The 27,719-nt window shown below is 57.8% G+C and overlaps 2 protein-coding genes across 8 annotated transcripts in view; one reads left to right on the plus strand and one right to left on the minus strand.

Moving 5' to 3' along the window:
- Positions 1 to 85: 85 nt before the first annotated feature.
- Positions 86 to 22,949, minus strand: THRA (thyroid hormone receptor alpha). Its single transcript, XM_037140556.2, has 9 exons — positions 22,757 to 22,949; positions 12,244 to 12,581; positions 9,737 to 9,804; positions 9,141 to 9,241; positions 6,524 to 6,671; positions 5,679 to 5,884; positions 4,642 to 4,788; positions 3,763 to 4,021; positions 86 to 3,498 (listed from the first exon to the last, which is right to left on the minus strand). Exons 2-9 carry the CDS (start codon positions 12,294 to 12,296, stop codon positions 3,248 to 3,250), a joined length of 1,233 nt encoding a protein of 410 aa, XP_036996451.1. The 5' UTR covers positions 12,297 to 12,581; positions 22,757 to 22,949; the 3' UTR covers positions 86 to 3,247.
- The window catches only part of MED24 (mediator complex subunit 24), a 30,341-nt gene continuing 24,904 nt past the window's right edge, over positions 22,283 to 27,719 (plus strand). For 2 of the 7 annotated variants that reach the window (XM_037140550.2, XM_053657659.1), the window contains exon 1: positions 22,431 to 22,573. The gene's annotated coding sequence lies outside the window, so the exon portion shown is untranslated. Of the gene's footprint in view, positions 22,383 to 22,428; positions 22,574 to 27,719 lie in introns of those variants that run through there. The other 5 variants (XM_053657651.1, XM_053657645.1, XM_053657664.1 and 2 more) reach the window with 5 other exon arrangements.

Raw genomic sequence — 27,719 nt, forward strand, 5'->3', positions numbered from 1 at the left:
GGGGGCACACCTCTCCATCTGCTCAGTTTGTGGGCTGGATACTCTGCCAGCAGATGGGAGGATACAGGGAAACAGCACACAAGTCTAAGGGGGGTGGCCAAGGGGGTTATTTTCATCATATATTTATTACATAAATATATAGTAAAATAGACGAGCAACAATTACCATAAAAATATCTTTCTTTAAAATCCTGACCCAAAACACAACGGGATGAAAAATCGCACATAACAGACATACTGATTGTCAACGTGGGGCGGGAGTAGGAGCCCCCCAAGTCACTCCTGCCGGCCCCGCCCCCGGGGAAGGGACCTACCTCCTTCCCTGTTTCTGGCCACAACCCCCCTCCCCCCACCCCAGCACCAGCTTCTCATACATTCAGTAGCGCCTCCAGGGAAGTGTCCCCCTCCCCCACCCAGGAGTTCCCAGGGCAGGAATTACTGTCCCCCTCATGGACGGTGTCTGTGTCACATGCCCTGCCCTCTCCCAGCCCTGTAGACCCGCAACTAGGAGAAGGGGTAGGGGCTCCTCCACCCCCACCCTCCCCAAGTCTAAGCAGGGAGGAGGCTGGATGAGGTATGTGTGTTATGAGTGATAGGACGGGGAATACTGAGATGGAGAGGTGGGTGGTGGGGGCGGGGTAGTGGTCATGGCTCTGGCACCCCCTTGTCCTGGCCTGGACCCCTCGTCCTATTCTCAGCAGCCCCTCCTCCCACCAATACTGCACCTGCTGCCCCACCCTGCCTGCCCTAGTGCCCCGGGCCAATACTGGGGGAGACATGCTAAGCACCCACGTCAAGGGCATCCCCCTCATTAGCACCAATGGCCCCCAGGAGAGGGCCCTGTCCCTGACTTCCAAAGCAGGGACTGGGACAGCTGCCTCTCTAGAGCAGGTTCATGGCATTCCTGAGTCCCCCCCAGCTCCTCCCCCACCACGTGTACTCGCTCACACATTCACGCAGAGAAATGCACACATACACCCCACATCACTGCGAGTGAGGGGGAGGTCGGGGGAGGAGTAGGGAATCACAGCTCATATGATTGGGGAGGGGTATGGGGATTCCAAGTGCCTGTAAGAGGCCAAGCCTCTTCAAGGCCTTTTCTCCACCATGTTCATGGCTGAGAATGGGGGTTGAGGGGTAGAGGTGGGGCTGGAAGGATGGAGGAGACAAAAGACAGGTCAGGAATTCCACTGGGCCCCCAGGGGTAGCAAGAGGGTCCAAGAGGGCTTGCCCGTAGGACAGGAGGAATACAGGAATCAGAGCCCCAGGAGAGAGAGAGAGAGAGGGAGAGACAAAGACAGCGTGTGCGGCCACCTGCCCAAGGGGGTGGGGCGGGCACACGCACAGGTGACAGTGGGTGCTCTTCCAGGCCCTCCCCTCCGTGGGAACACCTGCACGGCAGGGAAAGGATGGGCCCTGACGGGCAGCACAGCGTGGCCTGCGTGTGTGTCGGGGGACGTGGCAGGCTGAGGGTCCGGGTGGGATGGCAGGTTTCCCCACTGCTTAAGACATGTTTGCCCCAATAGTGCAAAGCGCAGGAAGCCCTGGCACCCCTCCCCCCGCCCCATTCCCCATGGCTTCCGGGGGCATCTATGTCCACCCATCCATCCCTGCCGACATACAGCCCTGAGCCCAGGGCCCTCTGGTCTGCTCTGTCCCTCCCCACCCTCCCCTTCCCCCACCCATGGGAGAGCCACCTCTTCTGTCCCCCTCTCCCATGCAGAGTGGGCGAGAGCCAAAGGGAGGAGGAGGAAGGCAGCCACCCAAATGCAGACCAACAGACCATTCCTCACCAGGAAGGTGGGAGGTGGCTCAAGCCAAAGTCCCTGAATTAGAGAAAAGAAGAGGGGAAAGGGGTCCCGGGGCCAGAGGGGCGGCTAGCCTAAAGAGCTTCAAAGAAACAAAAGAAGGAGCACCAACCGCCCCCTGCCCCAGAGCCCCAACTAAGTGCTATGAGTCTAAGCGCCCCATTCCTCGGTGCCTGCCCGCCCGCCCAGAGTCTGGGTTAGTGCGTTGAAGTGGGCGTAGGAGAGGAGGAGGGCAGGGGTTAGAGAGCCCAGAAGACATGTGGGAGACAGAGTCCTAGGAGCGGGGAGGCTCCGGGAGGAGCTCCAGCACCCCCGCCCCCCGCCCCTGGTGCAGCAGCATCTGGGTTGTAGCTAATACTGCAGGATGTGAGGAGGGCGGGAGCTTGAGCCACAGTTTTTCCTGTGTGGGTGCCAAGGTGTGGAAGGAGTGGGGGGTGGTGTGGGGACAGGGAGAGGCCCCTGGGGCTGGGCACTTGAAAGGGGAGCTGTGCAGGCAGCAGGGCAGGCTGGTGAGGGGCCAGCTGGCATCCAGCGTGAGAGGTAGATGGAACTCAGCGGGCACGAGTGGCAGAGAGCAGAGGGAGCACTGGGTGGGGGTGCCAAAGGGGCACAGAGGGAGGGGCAAGGCAAGGGGGGGTGGCCAGGACCCTGTTGTGTTAACTCACAGCTCTGATCGGCAGCCCTACCCTTAGGGACCTTGTACAGAGGTGGGGGGGGCAGTTCTCTCTGATTGGGGGTGGGGGGGCAGCTCTCAAAGTGCATGGGGGTGGTAGGGGGGTCCTCCCCTCTGGCCAGCCTCAGTTAATAACTTAATATTATCTCTCTCTCTCTATCAATCGCTCGCTCTCTCTTTTTTCTTTTTCTCTCTGTCTAGTTTTTCTTCATTTATCTTCTCCCCTTGCCTGGTTTTCAAAGTGCAGTTAGAATGACTATAATTTTTAACCTCCGGTAGGAGCCAAGCCACGCCCTTCTTTGCACCCAGGCATCTGGGGAAGCAGAGAGGCCCTTAGCCCGTAGCCTGAAGGGGGAATCTAGGCCAAGGAACTAGACAGGGGACGCTCTCGTGTGTGTAGGGGTGAGGTGAGGGCATTTCCCCCCACCCCATGCTCCTGTCCCCTACAGTCGGGATGGCTTGTCCCCTCTGAGTTCTCCCTCCTTTCCCCTACCTTCTTAGAGGACGGGGTCCTGGGAACTGCAGGACACGGTCCCTCCCAGCCTCCCACACTGTCCTTTTCATAGCAAGTTCATTTGTTTGCCCTGCCCCAGGGCTGGAGGTTCTGAGGAGGGACGGGATAGTGCGGGCGTGTGTGGGAGCTGAATCTATCCGAGGATGAGAGGAAGGAGAGAAGAGGTGTGGGGGTCTCCCTCAGCCCCCAGCTCTGCCCCTTCTCTCCAGGCTCCTCCCCACCAGCTCCGCACACCCTCTGGCCGCCTGAGGCTTTAGACTTCCTGATCCTCAAAGACCTCGAGGAAGAGTGGGGGGAAGAGTTCGGTGGGGCACTCGACTTTCATGTGGAGGAAGCGGCTGGCGTGGCAGGCCCCGATCATGCGGAGGTCAGTCACCTTCATCAGCAGCTTGGGCCAGAAGTGCGGAATGTTGTGTTTGCGGTGGTTGACGTAGTGCTCAAACGCCAGCAGGTACGCCTCCTGACTCTTCTCGATCTTGTCCACACACAGCAGGCCCGAGCGGTCTGCAGGACAGGAGGGGCGTGAGCACGAGTGGGCAGCGGGAGACGGGGGAGGGAGGAGGGGCAGTGAGTGGAGAAACACACACGTGGGGGGCATGTGTAGGAGGAACAACTCCACGGCGGTGGGAGGGAGACGAGGGGAGGACAGATGGAGGGATAAGAGACAGAAGGACAGAGAGGTGAGAAGAGAGGAAACTCTGAGACAGGACGGGACTGGCGGCAGAGAGAAGGGTTGGTGGTCAGCCTTCCCAGCCAACCAGCAAGTACCTGTTGACATTAGCAGCACAGCCTGCAGTAGAGCCACTTCTGTGTCATCCAGGTTAAAGGCAGAGAGTGACTTGCCCAATTCAAAGATGGCGTCGGAGACTACGCCCAGGCCGCCATTCTTGAGCTGCTCCCGCTTGACGGCCATCTCCCCGCTCAGCGTCAGGGTGTCGCTCTCAGGGTCATAGCGGACGGCAGCCCGCAGGGACATGATCTCCATGCAGCACCCCTTCAGGAGGATGATCTGGTCTTCACAAGGCAGCTGTGGAGCGGCAGGGACACGGGGATGTTCAGCACGCCCCTCCCTGAGCGCGTCCCCTGTGGGTGCCCCTTGGGAGATGTGCGGCCCCCGTTGGCCTCGGCCAGTAACATGTACTCTGAAGAGCGAACCTTGAGTTGGGCCACAGACGTGCCCTATTTCATGAAATCTCACAGTTTTCCTACCATTCTCTCCATCCCTACTGCAGGTGAGGACACTGAGACACAAGGGAGTTGGTAACACAGCCAAGGTCACGCAGTTGGTATGGCAGCCTGTCCCATTAGTGCTCTTCAAGAGGAGAGCTCCCAGGCTGCCTAGAGTTGGGATGGACGTGTGGACTTGTGGGGGAGAGGGGCTGGGAGGCGCTGTGGAGACTGGGCCCTGGCAGCCTGCTGGTTCCTTAGGGATCAGGCAGCTCAGAGAGAGAGAGAGAGAGAGAGAGAGAGTTGTGTGTGTGTGTGTGAGTGTGTGAGTGTGTGTGCTGGGCATGTGTTGACCTAAAGGACTTGCTCCATGCCCAGAGGAGCTCAGATGAGAATGTGCTAGGGCTGAGTGACCGGGGGAGCGGGTCCCGGTTTCCCTCCAGTGTCATCACCATGGCTCCCTGCCCATCTGCCACTCACCTCGGAGAACATGGGCAGTTTTTTGGCAAAGTCCACCACACGAGTGATGGCCGGGGTGATGATCTTGGTAAACTCGCTGAAGGCCTCTAGGTCCACCTTGTCTCCGTCCGGCATGGAGACGATTGGTGACTGGCCAATGTCATCCGGCTAGAGGGACAGATGGAGGTCAGCTGGGGCTGCAGACCCCTTTCAATCTCTAAGGGTCCCTGCCCACCAGGGGGAGCTCCAAGGCAGCTTGGGGAAGAGAGGCCACCAGTACCTGGGACTGCTAAGTCCCAGGCCTAAGGCTTCTCCTTCACCTTGGGGCAGAGAACAGACCAGAGCCACAGCTCCAAGCCTGCTAATATAACAATGATCATAACGGTAGCAGAAGTGATGTCATAATAATAGAAGCTATATTTATTGAGTATTCGATATGTGGCCAGGCCTTAGGTTACATGTTTTACATATATTATCTCATTTAATCCTCATCACAACCCCATAAGATATTATAATTATCTCCATTTCACAGGTGAGGAAACTGAGGCATAGGGGAGCTAACTGATAAGCCCAAGGTCACAGGACTCGTAAGTTATAGAACCAGGCAGTCTGATTCCTGACTGCGACACACAGCTGCTTGGTATCAGAGCCTTGCGTGCACACACTGGCACACCCCACCAGTGTCCTGCCTCCCCCATAGCATACGACCAACTGTCCATCGCCCCTCAAGCTGACCATTCACGTGGCACTCACTCAGTTTTGCCAGGGCCTAACACAACACCCGGCACCCGGAATACTGTTACATGACTGTGTCCTCCCCGACTTTGATGAGGATGGCAAGTCCCTGTCCTCACATAGCTTCCAATTGGACGGAGCAGGGAGGACCCAGACAGCAGGGACACATGTACAGGTGTACAAATCAAAACCGCCAAGGTGTGGGGAGTATCAGCTTGGGTTAGATTAAACTAAGAGGGCTTCCTGGAGGAGGCAAGACTCTGAGCTCCCTCACCTCTCCCTGGCACCTGGCTGCCCCTCACCCCCACCCCCTCCCTCCTTACCAGGAATTTCCGCCTCTGCTTCCAATGGCTGCCCTGGGCATTTGTGCTGCGATGGGCCTCCGTGGCGACATGGATCAGATCCCACTCTTCGGGAGTGGGCTCTGGTCGCTGCTGCAGTGAACGAATCATCTCCTCCTTCCTCCGCCGCTCCCGGTTCTGCTCAATCAGCTTGCGCTTGGCCACCCGCTTTGAGTCATCTAGAACCACTGTCAACAACAGGAGGACACGTGCCCTTCGAGTGGCAGTCTCCGCTACTCTCTCAGAAACTGCTCTCCCCACGGCGCGGGTCGGGGAAGCTGAGGGCCAGAGGGGTTGAGTGACTTCCGAATCACCTAGCAGCCAGGGGCACAACCTGAATCACAGTAATCACCGGGATATTGACTCCACTTTGGGCTGATTCAGAGGCTGAGCAGGGTCTGCTCTAAAGGGTTATGGTGATAGCAGTTACTGGAAGACCCTGCTACCCTTTGGTAGAGAGGCAATAAAAGATGTCCTCTCACCCAGAAGTGGGGTGCCCCCTTTGGTAGTCAGGAACATGGTATGGCTAGGGTGGGGTGCTCAGGACTTCTTTCTACCCAACAACCCCCTCTGAAGCCTGGAGTGGTGAAAGGTGGGTAAGCACTGGGGCTCACACACGGAACCCAGGGAGGAATCCTTTGTTTCCTTTCCCCGGGGATGAGGGCGGCAGGGACCAAGATCCTGAACATTCATTCCACCATCAGTCTGACCTGCACGGTCACTCTGCCCTGTGGGCCCTGAGGCTACTCTGGAAGGGAGTGGCCACATGTGAACTTGCCCCCACCCCAGCCACCCGGCCTGACAGTCCCCATGCCCCACCCCCTTACAGTCCATGGCCATGCCCACGGAGATGCACTTCTTAAAGCGGCACAACTGGCACTGGTTGCGGGTGATCTTATCGATGACACAGCAGCTGTCATATTTGCAGGAGTAGGTGGGATGCAGGTTCTTCTGAATTGTGCGGCGAAAGAAGCCCTAGGATGCGGGGAGAGGGAGCGTGTTGAGATCGTGACCTTCCCTTCCTGAACTCAACACGCAGTTCGTGGGGGTCGGGGGTTAGTGAGGGAGCCTGGTTACTCCTGCCCCAGCAAGCTCGGGGCCACTGGGCTCTGCCAGGACTTAGGAGGGCCTTAGGAACACACACCCTCAGCTCCTCTGGCTGCTAAGGGGTGGGGGTACATGGGTGGGGGTGGGGGTATGGCAGAGGCAGGGAGGATGAGTGAAGTTCAGAGACCTGGGCCTGAGATAGGGTGGGGTCCTGTGCAGTACCACAAGTCCAGTTAGTACCTGATTTCCATCTTGCTAAATGACTCTGAAACCACACTGACCCAAAACCATTTTCATACATGCTGCCTGTTACCCATGCAGGTGGAGTTTTTGAAATGAGGTGGAGGGGGGGTGTCAAAAAGTCAAAATAAGGCATTGTGTATGAATTCTGGTAGCTCTAAAACAAAATTTCCAGTTCTATACATCACGTTGAATGCTCACTATGTGCCAGGCACTTAAAAGCCTTTTCCCGGAGGCATGAGCATGTGTAACACTCGTGTGAACCCCATGCGGTAGGAGAGGGGAGGCTGTCCCTGTCTTCATTTTGCTGACTAGAAAACTAAAGCTTGGAGAGATTTAGCAATGTGTCCAATTTGCTTAAATTGCCCAAATGGGCATCTGAGCCAGAACAGGTCCTGAGGCGTGGGGACACCAAGGTCTGGGCTCTCAGACTCTGGGGTGCACTAAAATCACCTAGGGTACTCACCAAAAGTACAGATTCCCGGCCAACAACATCAGACCCTCGAGGGGCGGGGTCAGGCCTCTCTGTCCTTTGGAGAGGCCCCTCTGGAACTCAGAGGGGCTTGAGGGTGAGGCTTCCTGCTCTATGCTACGCTGCTTGTATGGCTTCCAGGGACACTGCCGTGGGACTCTAAATCCCTAGTGGTCTTGGTTTGGTTGACACCAAGAAAGAAACGAACTTCAAGTCTTTACATATATATTTTAGAGGGGAGGGAGAGAGAGAGAAACATCCATTTGTTGTTCCACCTCTCTATGCATTCATTGGTTGTTTCTTGTATGTGCCCTGCCTGGGCACTGAACCTGCAACCTTGGTATATCTAGACAATGCTCTAACCAACAGAGCTACCCAGCGAGGGCCCCTTAACATATTTTTAAATATTTCTGATTCTAGGAAGGTTACGTTTGCAGGAGGTGATGATCCCAGAAAAACCACACAGGTTGAAATACCCAAAGTGAAACCTAATTAAGCCTCCCCAAGTCTATAACCCTGTCCCCTCTGCCCAGGGAGACTCTGCCATCCTCTTCCTCTCTGGGCCCCCCCACATACTGCACCCCCCACCCCACATTGGTTCTCATCCTTTCAGGTGCAGTGGAAGCAACTGGGGAACCTGCCCCAGGGAGATTCCTGGGCTCGACCACAAAAGGTTCTGCTGGGGCTGGAGTGAGGGCTGGGATCTGCATTTGACTCACACTGCAGGTGGTCCCTTGAATGGCATTTTGAAAAACACTGACACTGGTTTCAGCCGACGTCTGTCTTGTCGGTAGGCTGTAGGCAGCGTGAGGACAGAACACACACGGCACCCCTCACGCCTAACACACTGAGTGGGGGAGTGACTAGGGATGTTGGCTGGGTGCTCCTTCTGTGCCTGCCATTGTTTTACTTTTTATGTTTTTAGCAAAGTATTTTTATTATTAATTTTAGAGAGAAAGGGGGAGAGAGGGAAACATCGATTTGTTGTTCCACTTATTTAGGCATTCATTGGTTGCTTCTTTTTTTTCTTTTGTTTTAAAAATTTTAAAGATTTTCTTTATCTATTTTCAGAGAGAGGGGAAGGGAGGGGGAGAGGGAGAGGAACATCAATTTGTTGTTGCCTCTCGTGCACCCCTAACTGAGTACCTGGCCTAAAACTCAGGCATGTGCCCTGACAGGGAATCGAAGCTACAACTTTTCAGTTCTCAGGCCGGCACTTAGTCCACTGAACCACACCAGCCAGAGTAATTGGTTGATTCTTGTACGTGACCTGACTGGGGATTGAACCCAGAACCTTGGTGTGTCTGGGATGACTCTCTAACCGACTGAGCTGCCTGGCCAGGGCTGCTATCACTGGTTTAGATAGTCTGGGTGAATGATCTCACTTAATTCTCCCAACAACTCTATGAGGTAGACAGCATGATTATCCCCATTTTATAGATGAAGAAACCAAGGCTCAGAGATATTGGCCATCTTAACTATAAGGGGCAGAGCAGGGATTATGAATGAACAAATAAACGAACGAATGAATGAATGAATGAGAGAAGAGAAATGATGATGTAACAGATGGGCTTTAGGTTACATGTATATAGAGCCATCTATTGTGCTGGGTACTAAGGACCTTAACAGGAGTGAGACGGGGGGCTCAGGTGGTGGAGGAGGGGCAGGAGCTGGCTGGTCCATACCTTGCAGCCCTCACAAGTGATGCAGCGGTAGTGATAACCGGTTGCCTTGTCCCCACACACGACACACTGCTCGTCTTTGTCCAGGTAACTAGGGATATACCCTGGGAGGGAGGAAGGGAGGCAGGCAGGCAGGCATGGCTTGGGCTCCCAGCAGAGAGGCTTCTATACTCTCTGCAGCCCCCAACTTGTCCTTCCTGGCCCATCCCCTAGCCCAGCTTCCCTGCAGGGTAGAATCCTAGAGGCACATTAGAGGTTACCTTGTCCATCCCCTTCCCTAAGAATATGGAAGAGCAAATGTCAGCAGCTCAGCTCTGGGGAATACAGCCCCTCAGCCCTGATTCTGGGGTGGGGGTGAGGGGTCTCAAGCAAGGGGGTTATGGGAGAAGGGAAGAGGCCCTTTCTGACCTAATCCTTCTTCTAGGCTGGGCCATGCCCATACCGCCCGTCTCACCTTCAGACAAGTCCATCCCAAGCCTCTAGGAGGCTCTTCCTGGCCGACACAGGAGCTGCTGGTACACGGCCAGGCTCCAGGACAGCCATGGTCTGGTTTGGTGGGGTTCGGGGCAGGGAGGAAGGGCACAGGTAGCCAGGCTCACCTGACATACTGGTTTTCAGGGAACATTGGCCGTTCTTTCTTTTTCGCTTTCCATCTGGTGACCTGGCACTGGATGGGGGGAAAGTGAGCAGAATCACAGAGTGGTCTTTGGGCAGCCCCCTTCTCATCCAACAGGCTTACACAAGCCCCCAGGCCTGACTCTCCGCATTGCATGTCCTCGTTCTACCTCCCACCCCCACGTCAGCTGACAACACTAAGAAGGGTCCAGCTATCTAGAAGCTTCAGAGAGAGAGAGAGACAGGGCTTGGCTGGGGCACAGGCATGTTCTAGGGCCCCAACACACACACACACACACACACACACACGCATGCACCCTCCGAGCATTATAAAACCTTAAACACCCGTAATGTACAAGATAGCCACATATTCAAGCCTTCAATATATGACACATGCAGAATCTTCAGAACACACTTCAAGCAGCATAACCTTTAGAACACGTATATGTATATGTAACACAAGACCACTGCATATGAAACTATGCAGCCTTCAGTATCAACCCAAACATGGTACATAAGCATCAGGATCTACATATCCATGCAACTTCCAGGGCCTTCTCAAATGTGTTATATGACCTCTAGGATATGCCCATGTGTTACACAACCCTCTGGACAGACACCTAATAATACAACACCCTCCCCCCCCCGGAAAACATGTTGCTTGATTTCCAGGTCATACATTCACGCTAAATAACCACAGTGACTGAAAATACATAGTGCCTTGCAGCTAGAACCCAGAGCCAAGAATACGGCAATAGGAAAGGACTTCCAGAGTCACCCTGTCCACCATATCCACTTAACGGAGCAGCAGACAGAGGTCCCACTTGTGCCTGCTGATGCTGCACTGAAATCAGGGCCAGGACAAGGACACCGAGCCCCTCCATGCAAGGGATCAGCAACTCACAGCCACTGCACATACGTGTCACCAGCCTCTCCACATACATGTTACATAACCTCAGCACACACAGGTTACGTAAGCCTTCCACATGCGTGCACGGATTGTATAACTTCCCACACCCATCCTGCGTGTGGCATGTTGCAGGGCCCCTCCCCTGATGCAGCTCCCAACATACTGACACAGTGACCTTGGCCAGGGGCACCGTCAAAGACAGTTCTGTGTTCCACGCTCCCTAGGGAATACCCCTGTATAATTTCTGTGACATTTGGAAAGTCGGACCTCCCTCCCTCCTCCAGGAGGGGAAGGTGTGGGAGAACTCCGGGCCACCTAGGCCCCAGTTGAGCTGTTGGTCTTCAGCAATTATTAGATTTACAGCCTCTGGGTGCAGTCCCAAGGACAGCCACAAGATGGCGCAGGGTCATGGGGGGAGGGGAGGGTGACAGGGAGGGGCTGCAGCTCTTGGGGGACCCGGAACCGGGATTCCAGCCTTTCTCTGGTTAGAAGCAGACTCTTCCAGATTCACAGAAGTCTGGGCAGGGAGGTACAGAGGCTGTCAGTTAGAGCTATACAGCGACACCCAATCTTCTTTTTCAGAGTTCCCCCGCCCCCCGCCCCCACCCCTGGAGTGAGGAGGCTTTGGGAAGGGGAAACTCCAGGTGCGCTACCCACTGCCAGCCCCGTCCACTTCCTCCACCCCTCCAGAGACCCAGTCTTGGGCCCCAGGGCTTTGCCTGGCCAGGCCTCTGGCCTCCTGGCTCAGGATCTGGTCTCCTAGGCAACGGCCACTCTGCTCCCCAGAACACTCCATCCCCCACCCTCTCCCTGGCCATAGACACAGGCTGTACCCAGCTCCAGAGGCACCACGCCAACTGGCACAAAGTCCCGTGCCACTTGGAGTTAGTGGGAGAGGCAGAGACCCTCTGGGCTCGACTGCAATGCGGATCACGGGTAGCCCATTCCTGGTGGCGTGTGTAGGGCTGATGCCTCCTCCACGTGTGAGCAAAATCTGTAGTTGGCAATGCCTTCTGCTTCCTGGGAGGAGCCCCACGGCAGTGCCCGCCCTTGCCCACGAACAAGGAAGAGCTTGTGGGGCTCCCAAAAGGTTCCAAATATAAGCATGGGCTGCCACAGTTACCAGCGCCTGTGACAGGACAGTTCAAGGCTAACCCTGCACAGCCATGTCACATGCACCAGGACTCGTGGACTACACACTAGGGGTCAGAACAGGTCAGTGGAGAGAGGGGACAAGTGGCAGGACAGTTAGCATTTCACAAGCTCAGGTGAGGGAGGCCGAGGGGACCCTGGGGGCATCTGAGACTGCCCAATATGGTCAAGGGAGGGGCCGCGTGCCTGCTCCCTATCATTTCTCTGCTCTGGATCACTCCCCCACTCCAAAATGGCTATCTTTCCATCCAGGTGCCTAATTCTCTGTCACATGTGAATACAACCTCACCTCCTGGGCAAAGGCAGGCAGCGGGCTTGCCGGCCTTGCACCCACTCCCCCGAAGGCCCAAGCTCAGCTCTTTCTTGCCCAGCTAGGTGACCATGCCTGTCGCCCAGGAGTCGACACGACCTCGTTGCTGGACCCATTACCTGTTCTCCTCTGGGTCTGACCCACACTCCACCTTGCTTGGCTTCTGTTCCATTCACTTCAATTCCATCCAGGATGCCCTCCAGCACGCCAAGAGACTGGGGTGGGCACACTGGCCCCCCCGGCACACCCACAGGCCGCCCACCCCCCGCCACCCAGGCCTAGGGCACAGCACCCATGGTGCCTGCCTCAGCACTTGGCCTTTCACACCATGCCCTGCGCCCCAGGGGGGTGGGCGGTGAGACAGGCCAGAGAGTGGCAGGTGGTAGCGCTGGGGGGAACGCTGCGGGAGTCCTGGGCTGGAGGAACAGCTTCAGAGTCTTGTCCCGTCCAGAGGTCCCTGCAGAGAGAGCAGAGAGACAGGATAAGGTGGCAGCATTGTGGGGAATCTTTTGGTGGCAACCTGGAGCTCATAGCAAGCTGGTGGTGGGCATGGAGGGCAGGCGCAGGGAGAGAACCAGCCTAAGCCCTCAGATCAACAGGTTTTAGCAGGCCAAACTAGAGATCCGAATCCTAAGCCCCAGACACGGAAATGGATGGAGGGAAAGAATGAGATCATCCATGCACCATGTCTAAGTCCTGACATTTAATGAAGTATCTGCCCCTTAACAAGTGTCTGTGAAGCACTAGCGATTGTTACCACCCATCCAGCCAAGTTTTCATGAAATCCACCATACCACAGGGCAAGAGGGGACCACAGATGAGCAATTTTTAGCCCAGGCCTGGGAAGCACTCGTGAAGGAAGGGTGGGGTGTGGGCATGGAGGCAGGGGTCATGAATGCCCACCTGAGTGCCCTGCTGGAGAGAGACACCAAGACCGTGGGGAGCGGACCACCCCTGCTGCTGGCCAAGTTATGGCTCGCCAACCCCAGCCTCCCAAGGGCTCCTGAGCTGTCTCTCCCTAGAAGGTCCCAAATCCCACTTCCTAGTCTGGGGACCAGACATCTCCTTGGCTTAGCTGAGCTGCCACCCCCCAGGACAGCAAGGGGGAGGAGAAAGCAAACGAATCCACGCTGACTGAAGAGGTAATAGGACCCTCTGAAGGGGGCAGCACAACTTCACAGGTGAGGAAACTGAGTCTCAGAAGGCTTGGTCATTCACGCAGGCTCACAAAGCCAGTGAGCAGGTGGCTCGGGGACTAAAACCTCACAGCCCGGCTTGAAGGCTAGCCTTGTCCCACCCGCTGGGGTCTGAGGCGGTGCCAACCGGAGCCCACCATTCCCTCCACACCGCTCCTCTGACCACAGGCTCCAGACCTGAAGCTTACTGTCTAAACCACAGGCAGGTATGGGCGTGCTGCGGGGCGTGGGGGGGGGGGCGGCAAAGGGTGCAGCTCCCAACACACAACATGCATGGAGTGGCTGCTGCACCAGAGACCTCACCCCTGGGCCCCCCACCCCACCCCCATGAACTGATAAGGAGCGGGGTGGGAGGGGCCCGGTGAGATAAGTGAGGCCACTGGGCAGGGCAGGGCAGTGGGATGGGGCCACCGCACTCAGGTGGGCCCCCAGCATAGGGAGTGTGGCCGGAGGACAGAAGGGCGGCCCGTTCTCCTCTGACACCCCCACAGACCAGGACTAGGCACTGGGGGCCAGACAGGAGACTGGTGGGGGTGTGAGCGGGGAGCCTTAGCCCAGAGAGCCGTCAAGAAAGTAGGTCAAGTTTTTCTTGGCTTGTGGAGAAATTCCTGTTATAAATTTATAATGGCGTAGCCAGCCTGAGGGGTGGAGGTGGGGGGAGAAGTAGGAGTGGGTGGGGATGCCCAGGGCCCGGGCACTGGGGCCTGCTGCTCTCGCCCAGAGCGGTGCGGGGTGGGGGGCCCGGGAGGCTGCGAGCCTGGGCTGGATAGAGGGCTATTTTCTGTTGCCCCTTTCCACTTCTGTCTGTGCCCAACAAGGCTTCCTTGGGTATGTCTGTCTGTATCTGAATGTCTCTCTCTCTGGGTGTCTCCCCATCTCCCCCCCAGGCTGCGCCTCGGTGCTTGGCACACCCTGGCTGCGGTGCTGCCCCCGCCTGTCTCCTGCCCACCTGGCACACTGCCAGCACTTGTTTACAGAGGCTGGAAAAATCCACTCGCCAGCAGGAGGCCCAAGTGCCCCTGGGGAGGGGAGGAGGCAGGCACAGGAGTGGGCACGCTGAGAGAGGGGCAGCCCTGGGGAGCAGTCCCTGGGGGCAGGCGAACCGGGCCGGGATGTGCACGAATGGGTGTCAGCAGCTGGGGGCCAGGCCAGGCACTGGACGCCAGCAACAGCCACATGCCATGGGCGATCCCTGCCTCAGGCCATAGCTCTGGGGACCCCCTCCTCCCTCCTCCCTGCTACTGCCAGTTGCTACAGGGCACACCTGGGGCAGTGCCAACCTAAGCCACCATATTTATTTTCCCTTCCCCCTCCCCAGCCCAGCCTCAACTCCAAATGTCTCTGTGCACCACCAAGGGCTTGCACGTGCCCGCTGTGGGAGGGGAAGGCTCCCTCTCTGCCCCATCTCTGTGCTGAGTGAATGGTGCCCGAGTGCCTGTCAGTGCGACCCAGACCACACTGGCAGTGGGACCCTGGCAGTGGACAGAGGAAAAAGGCACTGCCCTCACTGCTAAGGGCACCTTCACCTGGCCCCTAGCAAGAAGTTGGAACCCTTGGGAATTCCTGGTCAGCGCCCTAGGGACACTGAGATGACAGAGAGCAAGCAGAGGGCCAGCACTTGGGGAGGTGCACACCATGTGAGCCTGCGTTAGCTGTGGGCAGAGAAAGGTCAGCAGGGAAGGGGGCGTGGGGCAGGGATGCCCACGCTGAAGGGCAGCCTCTCTCTGCCCTCCTCCTGGAGTCCTGCTTAATTCCCCCTGCTCCTTCCTTGCACATTCCCTGCAGAGGCGAGGCTCAGCCCTAAGGAGGTGGAGGGGGTGTAGCTATGAGGTTCTGAGACTAGGCTGGACAGTCCCGGACAGTCGGACAGCGAGACCCACCTGTCAGCTGGCCTGGCCACCCACTCCCTTTTTGTCAGATAAGCGCTGCCGGGTGGCAGTGTGGGCAAGGTGCCCGTGGAGGGGGAAGCATTTCATTAAGCTTAAGTGCTTCTGCAATGGGGGGACAGAGACAAGCGCCCGATGCTGCATCCACAGGCATCGCGCCAGCTTCCCACTGCCAGACTCTCCCACTCTGCAGTCCTGCGGACCCACGGAACATTCCCAAAGGACTCCTGGGGCTGCCGGACCCCTCTACCCCCAGAATCTAGCCCCCAGTTCCAGACACACTATTCTCCTGGGTGTCTGCTCTTGCCCTTGGCCCCACCTGTCTAGGGCCCTAAACTTTGTCCTTAATGCTTTAAAGGAAGCCCAACCCTCCTCCTTGCCAACCACAGAGGGAAAGGCACACTCATAGGGAGGGGGCCCAGAAAAGGGGAGAAAAGGGGGGCAGGCAGGGGTAAAAGAGATTATGGGGGAAGACGGGAAGAAAGATGAGGGGGTAAGAACAAAGAGCTGGGAAGGGACGGAGTAGAGCAGGGGATGCCTATGAAGTATAAGGAAAGGAAGAGAGGCGGCAATGAGGTGGGGCGGGGGATGGGGAGAGATGGATGGGGGAGAGAAGGGTGAGGCAGAGAGAAGGACAGATAAGGGGAGGAGGAGAGAAAAATGGAGGGGGAGACAAAGAAAGAAAGAAAGGTAACAAAGAAAAATGGGTGGGGGGGTTACTTCATGCCCTGCCTAAGTCCCACCCCACGGAGGCTGGGGGAGGGGGTAGTAGAGCTGGTTTCCACGGTGACAGCTGGTTCTTGGTGGCCTGGCATGTGGGCTATTAATAGTGCTGTGGGTAGGTTCACACCTCCCTCTCCCCTTCCCCTTTGCCTACTGCTAGGGTGGGGGGAGATGCTACCCCCACTCCCAATGATCGGGCATGGATGCCCTGATCCCACGCCCCGCTAGCCTAGAAGGGTGATGCAAAGGGGCCCAGGTGGCTACTGTAGCCCAAACATACACACAAGCATGCACAGGCAAACCCAGGCATCTGTGTGCAGACACTGCCGCGGGTGCCAGCGTGGGCTCCCGCGGGCAGCCACAGGCACCAACAGCCCCTGGGAGTCTGGCGAGGGTGGAGGCTGCGGCAGCCACACAAGCCCCCACCATGAGCGGCAGACGCCCCTCAGGGCTGGGGCCTTTTTTCCTCTTCCCCATCCCAACCCCCCTTTCTATCCTCAGGTATGGAGTGAGCAGGACTGCCCCACCCAGCTCACTGCTATCCTAGTGCCAGGAAAGAGAGAAGGCGGGAAGGAAGGTACTAGTTGGCAGGTGTGAGATGGCAGAAGATACACAGACACAGGCTCCGGCTTGGCAAGAGGGAGGGAGGCCTCTCTCCTTGGTGGGCTCTCTCTGGGCCTCCATGAGACAGGGCTGTGAAGCTTAAGGGCAGTGACCCTAAAGTCTGATCTCCAAGCCACTGTGGGACCCCGGAGGCTCAAGAAGGGGAAATGGGGGTGGGGGACCAGACTTTGGAGGGGATCGGATCAACAAAGGATCCTCTGCCCCCAAAGAATAGGACAGGAAACTCCCCCCTGGAGGTCAGAGACAGGAGGACATAAACAGCAGCCTTGACTTGGCCCAGATGCCCAGTGTTAACAACAAAGACCATGCTTCCCCCCAACACAACCTCACCCACCTGCCGCTCTCCTCTCCCTCCTCCCGCCCACCCCAGGCCAGCTCCAATCAGGCATCAAGGTGGTTGCCCAGGTCTAGAGGTCACCCCCATGCCCGGCTCCTTCCCTGCCAACCCAGGGAACTTCGTGTCCCCTGACCCAATTCCCCTGAGGAATGGAGGTGGGAAATCCAAGTAGCCAAGAGAGCAGAGCTAGGAGCACCCCCAGCTGGGCATGGCACATTCTCCCCACCCTCCCCCCAGCAGCCAGGGGTAATCGGAGCTGGGTGCTGGGGCAGCTGAAGGCTGGAGGCATGAATGTCACGGGGCCAAGGCGTTCACTGCAGATGGTATCTGGGCACAGGGCTTGGGGTCCTCCTCTCCCCACTCCCCTCTTCCAAGGAGAGAGGAAGAGGCCATAGAGAGGAATTGTCCCCAAGCCCTGGGGAGCACCGCCCAGGAAGGAAGGAAATGGTGGAAGGGAAAGGCAGGGATGTTCTTCTCTCAGGCACCCCAGGGAGGTGGAAGCTAGCCCCCACTGCGGGAGGGAGGGTGGGAGGGAGAGCGGAGAGGGAGAGAGGAGGGAGGGGGGAGAGGGGGAAAGAGAAGGGGATAGAGGGAGGAGGAGAGCGAAGGAAGGAATGGGGAGGGAGATTAAAAAGTGTGTGTGTGTGTGTGTGTGTGTGTGCATGTGCGCGCGAGCCCGCCTGCAGTTGAGTCTCTGGCACACACACGGACACGTGCAGACACACACACTCACCCCGCATGCGCAGAACGGCGGGCTCGGCGTACCGTTCCACAGATATTCAGAGCCCTCCTCGGCCCACACATGCACAAAACACGCACACATGGGTGCGCGCACAACACGCCCACTCCCTGATGTGTACGAAAACGCCGATAGCCACCAAAGCCTCCTCCCGTCCCCCTGTCCCCGCCCACGTGCCTGGGTAAAAGAGAAAATGAAACAGGCAGCTAAGGCTCTCGGAGCCGAGAGCTCCTCTCTCCCTTGCGGGAGAAGAGGAGGAGGAAGAGGGGGTGGGCTGGGGGCTTGGTCCAGTCATGCTGCACTTTGCTACTTCTGGAGGGTGTGGCTGTGCCTTTGGCCCTAATCTTAAACTCCAGCCCCAGGTCCCCAGTGAGCTTGAATGCTCACTCTCAGTGTGGGGGAGCAACGGTAGCATTTTCTGGGGACCAATAAGTTTCCATCTCGCTCCCCTTGCATACCCAGAGCACTTCTGACCCCTCCCTCTGGACTGCCTCACACAAAGGTATATAAAAGTGAGGTCCCCTTTGGCAGCCCTACCTGGCCTGCCAGGGAGGAAGGCAGCACCACATGTCTGAAAACCATATGCCCTCCACCACACACCAGCCCCAGATGCCTCCGTGCGAGACCCAGAGCTGTCTCTGGTCCCAGAGGCATGTGCATCCCCGCCCTGGAGTGTGCCAGGACCCGGGAGGAGAGGGGAAGCCACAGGCGCTGCTGACCACGCCAGGAAGCAGCCCAGACTGGACACAGGTGCCACACCACGGCCTGCTATTCACCTGCAGTCTGGGTGAGGTGGGCATCACGGTCTCCAAATGACCAAAGCTCAGGCCCAGAGTCAGCAACTGGTGCATGGCAGACACCCAGCCACCAGCTCCCAATCGGTGCTCTTTGTACTGTGATCACACTTGCCTCTCCCCCAAGATCTACAAAAGCCCCCCAAGGACCTCTGCAGCCAGGAGAACTAGAGTTGAGATTGGCTCCCCAGTGGCCGACCACAGGGCATCCCCCCATTGTCCTTGCTACACCTTGAAGGGGAGGAGCTAAATAAAAGGGATTTGTAGGAGAGGAATTTAATCACCAGCTTCACGGAGGGAAAAGGCAACCCAGGGCAGACCCTGGATCTCAAGCCACCACGCCTACCACAGTGATCGTGACTCAGTGCCACCACCCTTCACACTAAATGTCCCCTCCATGCAGAGGTGGGGAATTGGGGTCTGTCAGCCAGGATTGGGCCCTGGTTGATTGGTCAATGGTGCAGCTGGGTTGCTGGCTCACCAGGAGGGAGGAAGGGTGCTATACTCTCCAAGTAAGAAGAGTGAGGGAGGCGAGCCTGCTTTCCTTGTTATTATGCATCCCGTGCTCCCAGTGTTCAGACTTGTCCCAACAGAGACACAGAGATGCCCGAACATCCACGCATGTGCCCCTGACTGGGGAGGTGTGTCCCAGGCTGAAATGCCGAGGGCTCCCTTTAAGAAGCAGCTAGAAGCTTAGGTTGCAAAAACCTCAGGAGCTCCAGGTTGCAAAAACTTGTCAAGGAGAAAATGGTAACATAAAGGCTGAGGGATCTAGAGATTAGGGACCCATGATGCCCACCCCCACACCCTATATCATTCCTGTCACCGCGATGTCTAGGAGCTCCAGTTCTCCACCAAGCTTCCGGGGGGGCCCCAGACCCACCGTCTTCCTCACTGGAACAGCCAACACACACAATGCTTGTCAGCTGCTGGCACTTTTTCAAGCATTTTATATATTGTCATCCTCTGACCCTCACAAACCTGAATGAAGTACATATTATCATCTCCGATTTACAGATAATACAAGAGAGAGGTTAAATTGCTTGCCTAAGGTCGCACAAACGGCAGGTGGCATTTCTAGGATTCAAACCCAGGCAACCTGGCTCCAGAAAAAGCCATGCTCTTAACCATAACCTGCTGGGGGAATGATACCTTGGTCTTTCATCCAGTGATGTGTTCCCTGCGACCCAGCCTCAGTTTCCCCTCAGTAGCAGCTCCTGGATATAATATAAGCACTACCAGGTCTTCCTCACGCAAACAGGCCACAGCTAGAGGGGAGGGGGGCAGAAATGCTGGATGCCCCCTGTTCAGTGTCACTCTTTGGAAGAAGAGTTGCCCATTCTGCCACCCTGGGCTGGAGACTGCACTCACGGGAGAGGACCTCACCCAGCCCTGCACGTAGTCGGGGCAGCTGTACCCTCCAAAACAGGCTGGGCGAAGAGGACACAGCTGTTGGGCATCTCTGAGGGGTGTGGAGAATGGCCACTGTGGGTCCTGCCAACTCCTTATGCTGCCCACGGGGCTGAGCCTCTTCCAGTGGAGGAGTGTGGTGGGAAGCTTCTTGCTGGCGTGGTTGGAGCTCGGTTGCTATGACGCGCACACCCAAGGCTCCCACCTCTCTGGTGTCTCCTGGCTGAGCCTGACGGCCTGAGAGATCAGCATGGGTGCTAGGTGACCCCCTTCCCTACCCCCTCTTCCCAGCCCCCAAAACTCTCTGGCCTGCAGCTGCAGCATTAAGGAAGTGCAGGATGTCCTGAGCGGCCAGCTGAGCCCCCCACCCCCCACCTCAACCTCTCCATGACCCCAGAGGCAGGGCAGGCAGGGACTGAGGGGCGGGGTTTGAGTATTAACAACCGGAAAACTATGAAGAACATCATTGCCAGTTCCCAGCTCTGAGAAAGGAGGTTGTGGCAGAAACAGACAAGAACAGGGGTAGACAGACGGGGGTAGTGACAGGGTGAGAGTTAGAGTCTGGCAGAGAAACAAGGAGAGCAAATCAGACACAGCAAGACAGAGCAACAGGGAGACAGCGTTAGAGAGAAATTCCAAGTCAAAAATACACATCACTCACCCAGACACTCACCAGCATACAGCCTCCCAAGGAAAGCTTCCAAGTTTAGACAGGAGGGCAGAGGTGGAAAAAGGGGCCAGACTCAGGGTGAGAGGCAGGAACTAAGCTGAGGGTGAGGGAACTGCCCCGGGAAAGGCTCAGACAAAGGATCCCAGCAGGGGCAGCTAGATTCCCGCCTCCCATTTGCCTTGAGGGTGGGGATAGAGACCCTACCTCCCCTTCCCCCAGCAGCCAGGATAATCCCAGCTGCTGGAAGTTACTGGACACTGCTTCAGGCCCACGACTCGGCCCTCTGGAACCCCCCTGCCCCTACTCTCTTTGCTCTAGTTTCCCTGAAAAAAAAAAAAAAAAAAAAAAAAAAAGAAGCTGAGCCTTAAGGAAGAAGATAGAAGGAAGCTTAAGGGGAAAAGTCCCCGGCTGTGTGTGCCTCTAGGGGTGTGCCTGACGGCACAGCTGTAGTGTGTGTGTGTCTGGGGCTGTCTAGACACAGCTGTTGGTGTGGACCTGAGCCTTCTGCACCTGAGTCCCTGGGACTGTGTGCAAAGGAGCGCACCTGTGTCTGGAGTTCCCACAGTCAATCAATTACCAAGCAAGTATTTACAGAGCGCTTCCTGTGCTAGGCTCTGGGTGGGATCCAGAGCTCTTGGAGTGATTCTGCCAGGTCTCAAGCTCACCACCCAGTAGGGTGGCATGAGAAGCCAGAGACCGAGACTGTTGTCAGGAATGCATACCTGGCACCGTCCCGCAGGAAAGTCCTTTCACACGAACACATTGAATCTTCCTGGGAGCAGGGTTTGTGTTGTAGACAGAACCTCGGCGATCCACAGTGGGAGTCCAAGGAAATACTTGTTGCTAAGCTGTGTGTACCTGTGTCGATGTACAGCCATGTTTGGGGTTGATGGAGGGTCGGCGACCATCACCGAGATGATGCCTGTGTGACCGGGCTCCTGTGAGCATGTGTGTGTCTGTGAGTGACAGGGTCTTTTGTAATGTGCGGCTGTGTGCAACTGCCCTGTGTTCATGCCTATGTGCCACAGTGACTTTCTCTGTGTGGGTGACGGCAACTCCTCCTTGCCCTCCCGTGTGGCAGCATCTCTGTGTGACCCTGTTCGTGGGTATGTGCGTGGGTCAGTCTCCCGTGGGTGTGTCCCACCCCCTGAGCTCCCTGGTGCAGCAGCAGCCTGCCTCTCCCCTTGTCCCCATGTGGGTGTGTCCAGCGGCTCCTGTCCTTGAGTCTGCCTGGGTGTCCCTGGCTGTGCATGTGGCTGGCTGTGTGGGCATAGCTTGGTGTCTGCATGTCACATTTGCTTTTCCCCTCATCTTGGACAACAGCCCCGTTCATTCCTTCCCCCTCCTGGGGCCAGAGCCATCATTGAAGAGTGGGTTCCCATCCCCCCCGGCTTTCTTTCTGGGACCTCCACCCTGGAAACGGTGGCTCTCTCCACTGCCCCTATCATTCCCTCTTCCCGGGCCTTTCTTTCACACTGGACAAGGGAGGGCCGCAGGCAGAGAAGGGGCACCAGAGGAGACACGTTGCAAGGGGAGGGAATAAAGGGGGGCACGCACAACACGGGTCCATTCCTCCCTCTCCTCCCCAACCACCCCAGCTTGCAACCGTCCTAATCATCTAGGGACCCTCAAATACACTCCCCCCACCCCCAGCCACGTTTTTGCAATTAGGAGTGTTGCAACCAGAGAGCCATGCTCAACTGGGGAGGCGGGTGAAGTTGTGTGTGTGGGGGGGACGTCCCTCTCCCCGGGCCCGTGCAAGCGCATTCCCCACCCTACTCACACTGCCCTCCGCAGCTGGAGGCAGCTTTGCAAAGGCCACTCGGCCTCGGCCTCCGAGGCTAGGGGTGGGGGCTGGGGGGCAGGCCTCCAGCGCACCGTAAGTAAACAAACAGCGGCGCGGCGGGCGGGGGCGCTCGGGCGGCGGGCAGCGGGGCCGGGCCCGGGAATGCGCAGCAGACGGGCCGGACAGAGGCCAGGCAGGCCCTCGAGGGGGAGGCCTGGACGCCATCTCCGCTGGCAAACCCCGGGGCCCACCGACCTCCTAGCAACACCTCCCTTCCCAAGGGCGTAAGTTGCAAGCTCCGGGGCTGTGACAGGGTCGCCGGGGCGTCGGGGCAGGCAGAGGTTGACGGCGGGTACCCCCCCGGGCGCCCCCAGAACGCGGGGGAGCTGGCGAGAGAGCCCCACGGCTTTGCATAATCAATCGCAAGGTATTTGCATATTAATGCCCCCTCGCTCCCTCCCCCTTACCTCGGCGTGGTGCGCTGGACCGGGCTGGGCAGCTACGCGGGGTCTCAGCGCCCCGTGCGGGGGGCGTCCATGGGGGGCCGGTGGGGCCCGGGCCGCCCGCCTCCTGCGCCCGGGTGTGAGTGCGAGTGAGCGCGGGGGGGCGGGGGGCGAGTGTGGCGGCCCCGCGGCTCCTCCGGCAGAGGCGGCGGCCGCTCTTGGCTCCTCCCTTCCCCGCCCCGCTCCGGCTGGGGCTCTCGCTCGGCGCGCCCGGCCGGCTCGCGGCTGCTCCCTGCAGGCCGCCTCGCCGCCGCGGGCCCGCGCGGCCCCCGCTCCCCGCCGCGCCCCGGGACCCGGGCCAGCCGGCCGCCCGGCCGCCCCTCGCCGCCCCCGCCCCCACCCCGCTCGGACTCGCCCTCCCCACGCGAGGCGTCTCAGGCAGGAGTGGAACTTGGTGCCATATTTTCAAAGAAATGTCATTTAAAAAATAGTCTTTGCTTCCCGAAAGAGTGGGGGGTTGGGGGTTTTGCATTGTGGGAATGGAAATGGGGGTGTCGACGAGCCTCCTGCACCTTCGCTAAGTCGCGAGAAAGATTAAATACCAAACCCTTGGGTGTCCGGAGTTTGTCTCCGCATTCGGCCCTTCTCGGCCGGTAACTCACTGTGTGACCTTGAGCAGATCACCCCCGCTCTCGGGGGCAGAGCCTCCTCGACCTTAAACCGCGAGGGTCGGGCAGGTGGTCTCTGAGGTCGTTTTAACTTCAATCACCTTATGTTTTTCATCCTTTTGGAGTTTTATTTCCCATTATTTCCCTTCCCCTCATTACTAAGGTCCGCTGCCTCCCCTTTCAAATGTCGCCCTCTTCCCATACAGGCTCTTTCCATTCACTGTCACCAGCCATTTCCTCAAGGACCCGGTCCCCGTTGCTGAGCTGGGGAGGGGGCGAGGCTTGCCCCACACCCCAGCTCTCAGCGGCACAGAGTCGGGGTTTCCTCCCGTGTTTGCCCTGCCGGAGTCCAGCCGGTGCCAGGGCCAATCTAAGGACGAGGGCCGGCGGCCCGAAATGGACCCCCTGCCCCACGCGAGAGGGCTCCACTGCCTCCCCGCACCACCCACGCACGCACACACGCCTGCATTCGTGGACATAGATCCAACCCAGTGACGCCAGAGCCCCTTTCATCTCGGGATCTCCCAGCACCAGGCAGAGCCCTAATTACCCCAGCACCCCCCCTGGCCCCACCGGTTCCCCTTAAGTCATTAGCCCAGTTTTACCAGCGGGGGCCACAGCCTTCCCACGGCTTTCAGGGCGGGGCATTATCTCCACGGTCAGCCCTCGGAGGTGTGTGTGTCAAGGAGAGCTGTTGTTCTAATCTCCCAGTTTACCCTGAAGGAAAAATCACTTGCTGGCCGTGGGGTTCTGACCAACAGCCTGAGTCGGGCAGTCCGCGGCTCATCTCAGTCGCGGCCACCTGCCTCCTCAGCTCTGCTGCAGCCACGGCTCTTACAGGGGGCTCTGGGGCTTGCAGTGCATGGGGGCGGGGAGGGTACCTCTCCTGGGGCCCACCGGGGCCTTGGGGGATGAGAAGGGTAGCCGGGATGAAGGCCAGGGGCTACAGAGTGAGGAGGTGGACACGAGGGTGTGCAGTGGGTGAAGGGAGCCTGCAGTGTGCAGTGGGCTGCAGGGTGCGGAGTCAGCATGCAGCAAGTGAACCTGTGGGCCGGGCCTGGGCTCACAGTGGACATGCAACAGCTGCACCGTGCGGAGTCAGGGCAGTGTCCAGTGTGCGGTGTGCTGAGGGTGGCTGTGTGACATCACCGCCACCTCCTCAGTGATATCGGGTTTGGCTGAAACCCTTAGGAGCAACTCTGCAGCATGCATTGTTCCGGGAGCACGCTCTACCCTGTACAGAAATAGTCTCCTGGCGCAGGGCTGCCGGAGGCCTTGGGAGAGGATCCCTGAGCATGGCACACATCTGGGAGGTGGGCTGGTCTACACTGTGCATCAGTCAGGAAGGCCTCGCCGTCACCCGGGTTAGGGAAGGGTGGCGGGGTCAGGAGGGGAGATGGAAACGCTGTGGTTTTGTCCCTCCTCCATTCTGACTTCCCGGCACCTGTCTGTGCTGAAAGGCCTTGAAGACTTGGGTGGGGAAGACTTTTTGAAATCCTGGACCCAGAGCTACAGAAAGTGAAGTGCCTCCTGACCCACCTCTCCGCCGCCCCCCCCCCCCCAGAAGCAGAGTGGGGCACACTGAACTCAGAGACGCCATTCCTCCTCCTCACCTCACTCCCTTCCCTTGGCTCCCAATATGGGCTGCTGACAGACCTGGGCAAGGTCGAAAGGAAGGGCACGCTGCCTCCAAAGCAGGCATCTTACCAGATGCCAGGGTCTAGCCCAGGTCTGAGCGTCCAGCCCCTGCCCTTGTGTGGTGGCATCGCCCTTTCCGCCCCTCTTACCCTGCCTACCCCCAGTTCTGGAAGCTTCCAGCTCTTCTCAGTCAGTTCCTCCCCAGCTCCTGTTCTCTACCTGCCATGAAGCCCCATCCGGCTGTCTCTTCCCATCCCCCACCTCTGCTTCAGGGCTGAGTCTGGGGGAGAACAGGAGGGTGGGGCACAGTGGTGAAGGATAGAGACCCTCCAAGGGTATATGCCTGACAGCCCCCTCCCTCTTAGATTTTGGTTGCCATGGAGGCAGCAAGAACAGCCTGTTCTCTGGGCTCCCATGGCAGCAGCTGTGCCCAGGCCCCTCCCTCTTTTCCTTCTTGCTTCCCTCCCTCCCAGACTGTTGCTAGGAAGCACCCCAAGATTTCCTGAGGGTCACACCCCTAGAAACCAGGGATCCAGATAGCTTTCTGAAGAGCTTCCCCCCAAAGCCGTGAAGTCAAAACCCCCACACAACATCCTCCACCCCGGCTAGAAGCCCCAGAGTATTTGGGGGGACAAGGGATAGGCCCTCACCAGTCTGCCCTGGGAGGAGCTCTGTGGCCTGGGCCTCAGCAGTCCCCCCACCCCACCTCATCTTGACCTCCTGGGTGATGGCAGCAAGTGATGAGGTGTCCAGCAGAGACCCCCTGACTCTACAGACACAGCCCCACTTTCGGGGAGTCCTGGGAAGACCACCAGCTAAAAGAACCTAAAACCCAGGTGTTTCTCCCCCTTAGTGACCTTTCAATCAAGAAAAGATGGTGAAAATAGAGGAAAGGAGGTGGGGACGGTCTGTGGGAGTTGGAGATCAAGCAGTGGAGATGAGACTGGGAAATGAGCAAACAGTTGCACTGCTAAAAGTGAAGTGGGCACTTAATGCCCCTGTCAATCACCTTTGTCCCATCCGCTGCCCTGGTGATGGGTCCCGGACAAGGGAGCCAGGAAAGGAACTCAGTCTAGGCTGAGCCTTGCCTGCACCGAACTCAGGCAAGAAGTGAAAAAAGCAGCTTACACCTTCTCCAGGTTGTGTTGCAGCGTTCCTCCTGCTTTTTATTCGTCTGTTTGATACATTTTTTTTGAGCACTTAATATGTGCCAGGTATTGGATCCCTAAAGTTCCCAGCTCCTGGTTTCACTCCCGTACAGTACACAGCCCTCATCTCATCTTTGCCAGGAGAGAGACGGGGAGGGGGGGGCCAGTCTCCCTACACCGCAGCCTCCCCCTCCAGTTAAAGGCTGGTGTGGAGGCCAAGGGTACAGAGTGGCTCTTAGGGCCTGGCTGGGGGTGCGGTGCCTGGAATGGCAGGCTGGCCACACAACCCCTCTGTCCTGTGCACTGAGAGTGTGGAGAGGAGACTGATGGTTGGAATTCTTGCCTTTTGCTGTTTTGGTTGGTCTTTTTCTGGACCTCTCGTGAGGTCAGTGGGAAGAGAGACAGAGAACTGTGGGGGATCCAGGAGCAGTCCTGAGGTAGGCCCACCTTGTAGGTCTCTCCCCATCCCCTCCTCTCAGCTACATGGAAAACATGGATTTTGATGTGGGTACGAGTGGGGGCAGATGGAGCCAGCTGTGTATGGGTGTATGGGAAGGACTCGCTTGCTTTCCCCATCCACCTGCTGCCAATTAACTCCTCATAGTGTGGGCGCCCAGACCAGCTTCCAAAGGAACATATTCCGTTAGCGGAAGGGAGTGACTCTGTTCCCCTGTCTTACATGCTTACCAAGTATTTCACCGTTTCTGGGCCCAGACTCGCATCCCTTTTTCTTATACTCCCTTCTAGCTTAGATAAGGAATGTTTCTGCCCCTTTGGTTACTCCAAACCCCGTTCCTCACAGCTTCTTGCCCTGCCCCAAGCCCCCATTCCAGCCTAGCTCCTTTGCTGCTGCTGCTCCAGTGTTGCCATGTCACTTGGCCTGACTGGCTTCCACCGGCCCCTCTCCTCTCCAGCCACACCCCTTCCCCAGGCAGACCAGCCAGCGAGATGAAGAGACTGGGGGTTCCGGCCTGAGAGAGCAGAGGTGGGGGCTCAGCCTCTATCAGGGAGAAGAAACAGAGAGCAAAAGAAAGTGGAGTCAGAGGAGTTTGGGGGAGGGGCTGTGTGAGGAGAGGGCTTCCCTTGCACAACCAGAGGGGACGTCAGCATCTGTTCTCTGACTCGTTGGAGGATAATCGTAGAGTCCCATCCTTGGGGGGGGGGGAGTCAGAGAGCTGGTGGGGGGGGGTCCTGGGAAGCCACTGGGAAGCAGAGGGAAGAGGTGGCACATGGGATGGCTATCTCTGATCTTTACAGACTAGGAGTCACGAAAAAGCAGAGACGCTGAAGATAGCCCCTTCCCAGAACTAAAGGAGTCCAGTCCTTGGGGAAACCCTGCCAAGCCCAGAGAAAGGGCTGCTGGTGAGAGGTGGGGGGACAGGCGAGGCAGATGGCATGACTACAAGAGCCACCTTGCTACTGGGAAGTGGGAAGGAGCGCCCCCGCCCCCCCACGCCCCGATCTGCCAGGCTTCCTGCCAGAGGGAGGTGGTGTGAGCTTAAAATATTACTACCTTCAGGGCCCAAATATCCC

The sequence above is a fragment of the Artibeus jamaicensis genome, unplaced genomic scaffold (assembly GCF_021234435.1).
Source record: "Artibeus jamaicensis isolate MK-2021 breed Jamaican fruit bat unplaced genomic scaffold, CSHL_Jam_final contig_1998, whole genome shotgun sequence".
Lineage (NCBI taxonomy): Eukaryota > Metazoa > Chordata > Mammalia > Chiroptera > Phyllostomidae > Artibeus > Artibeus jamaicensis.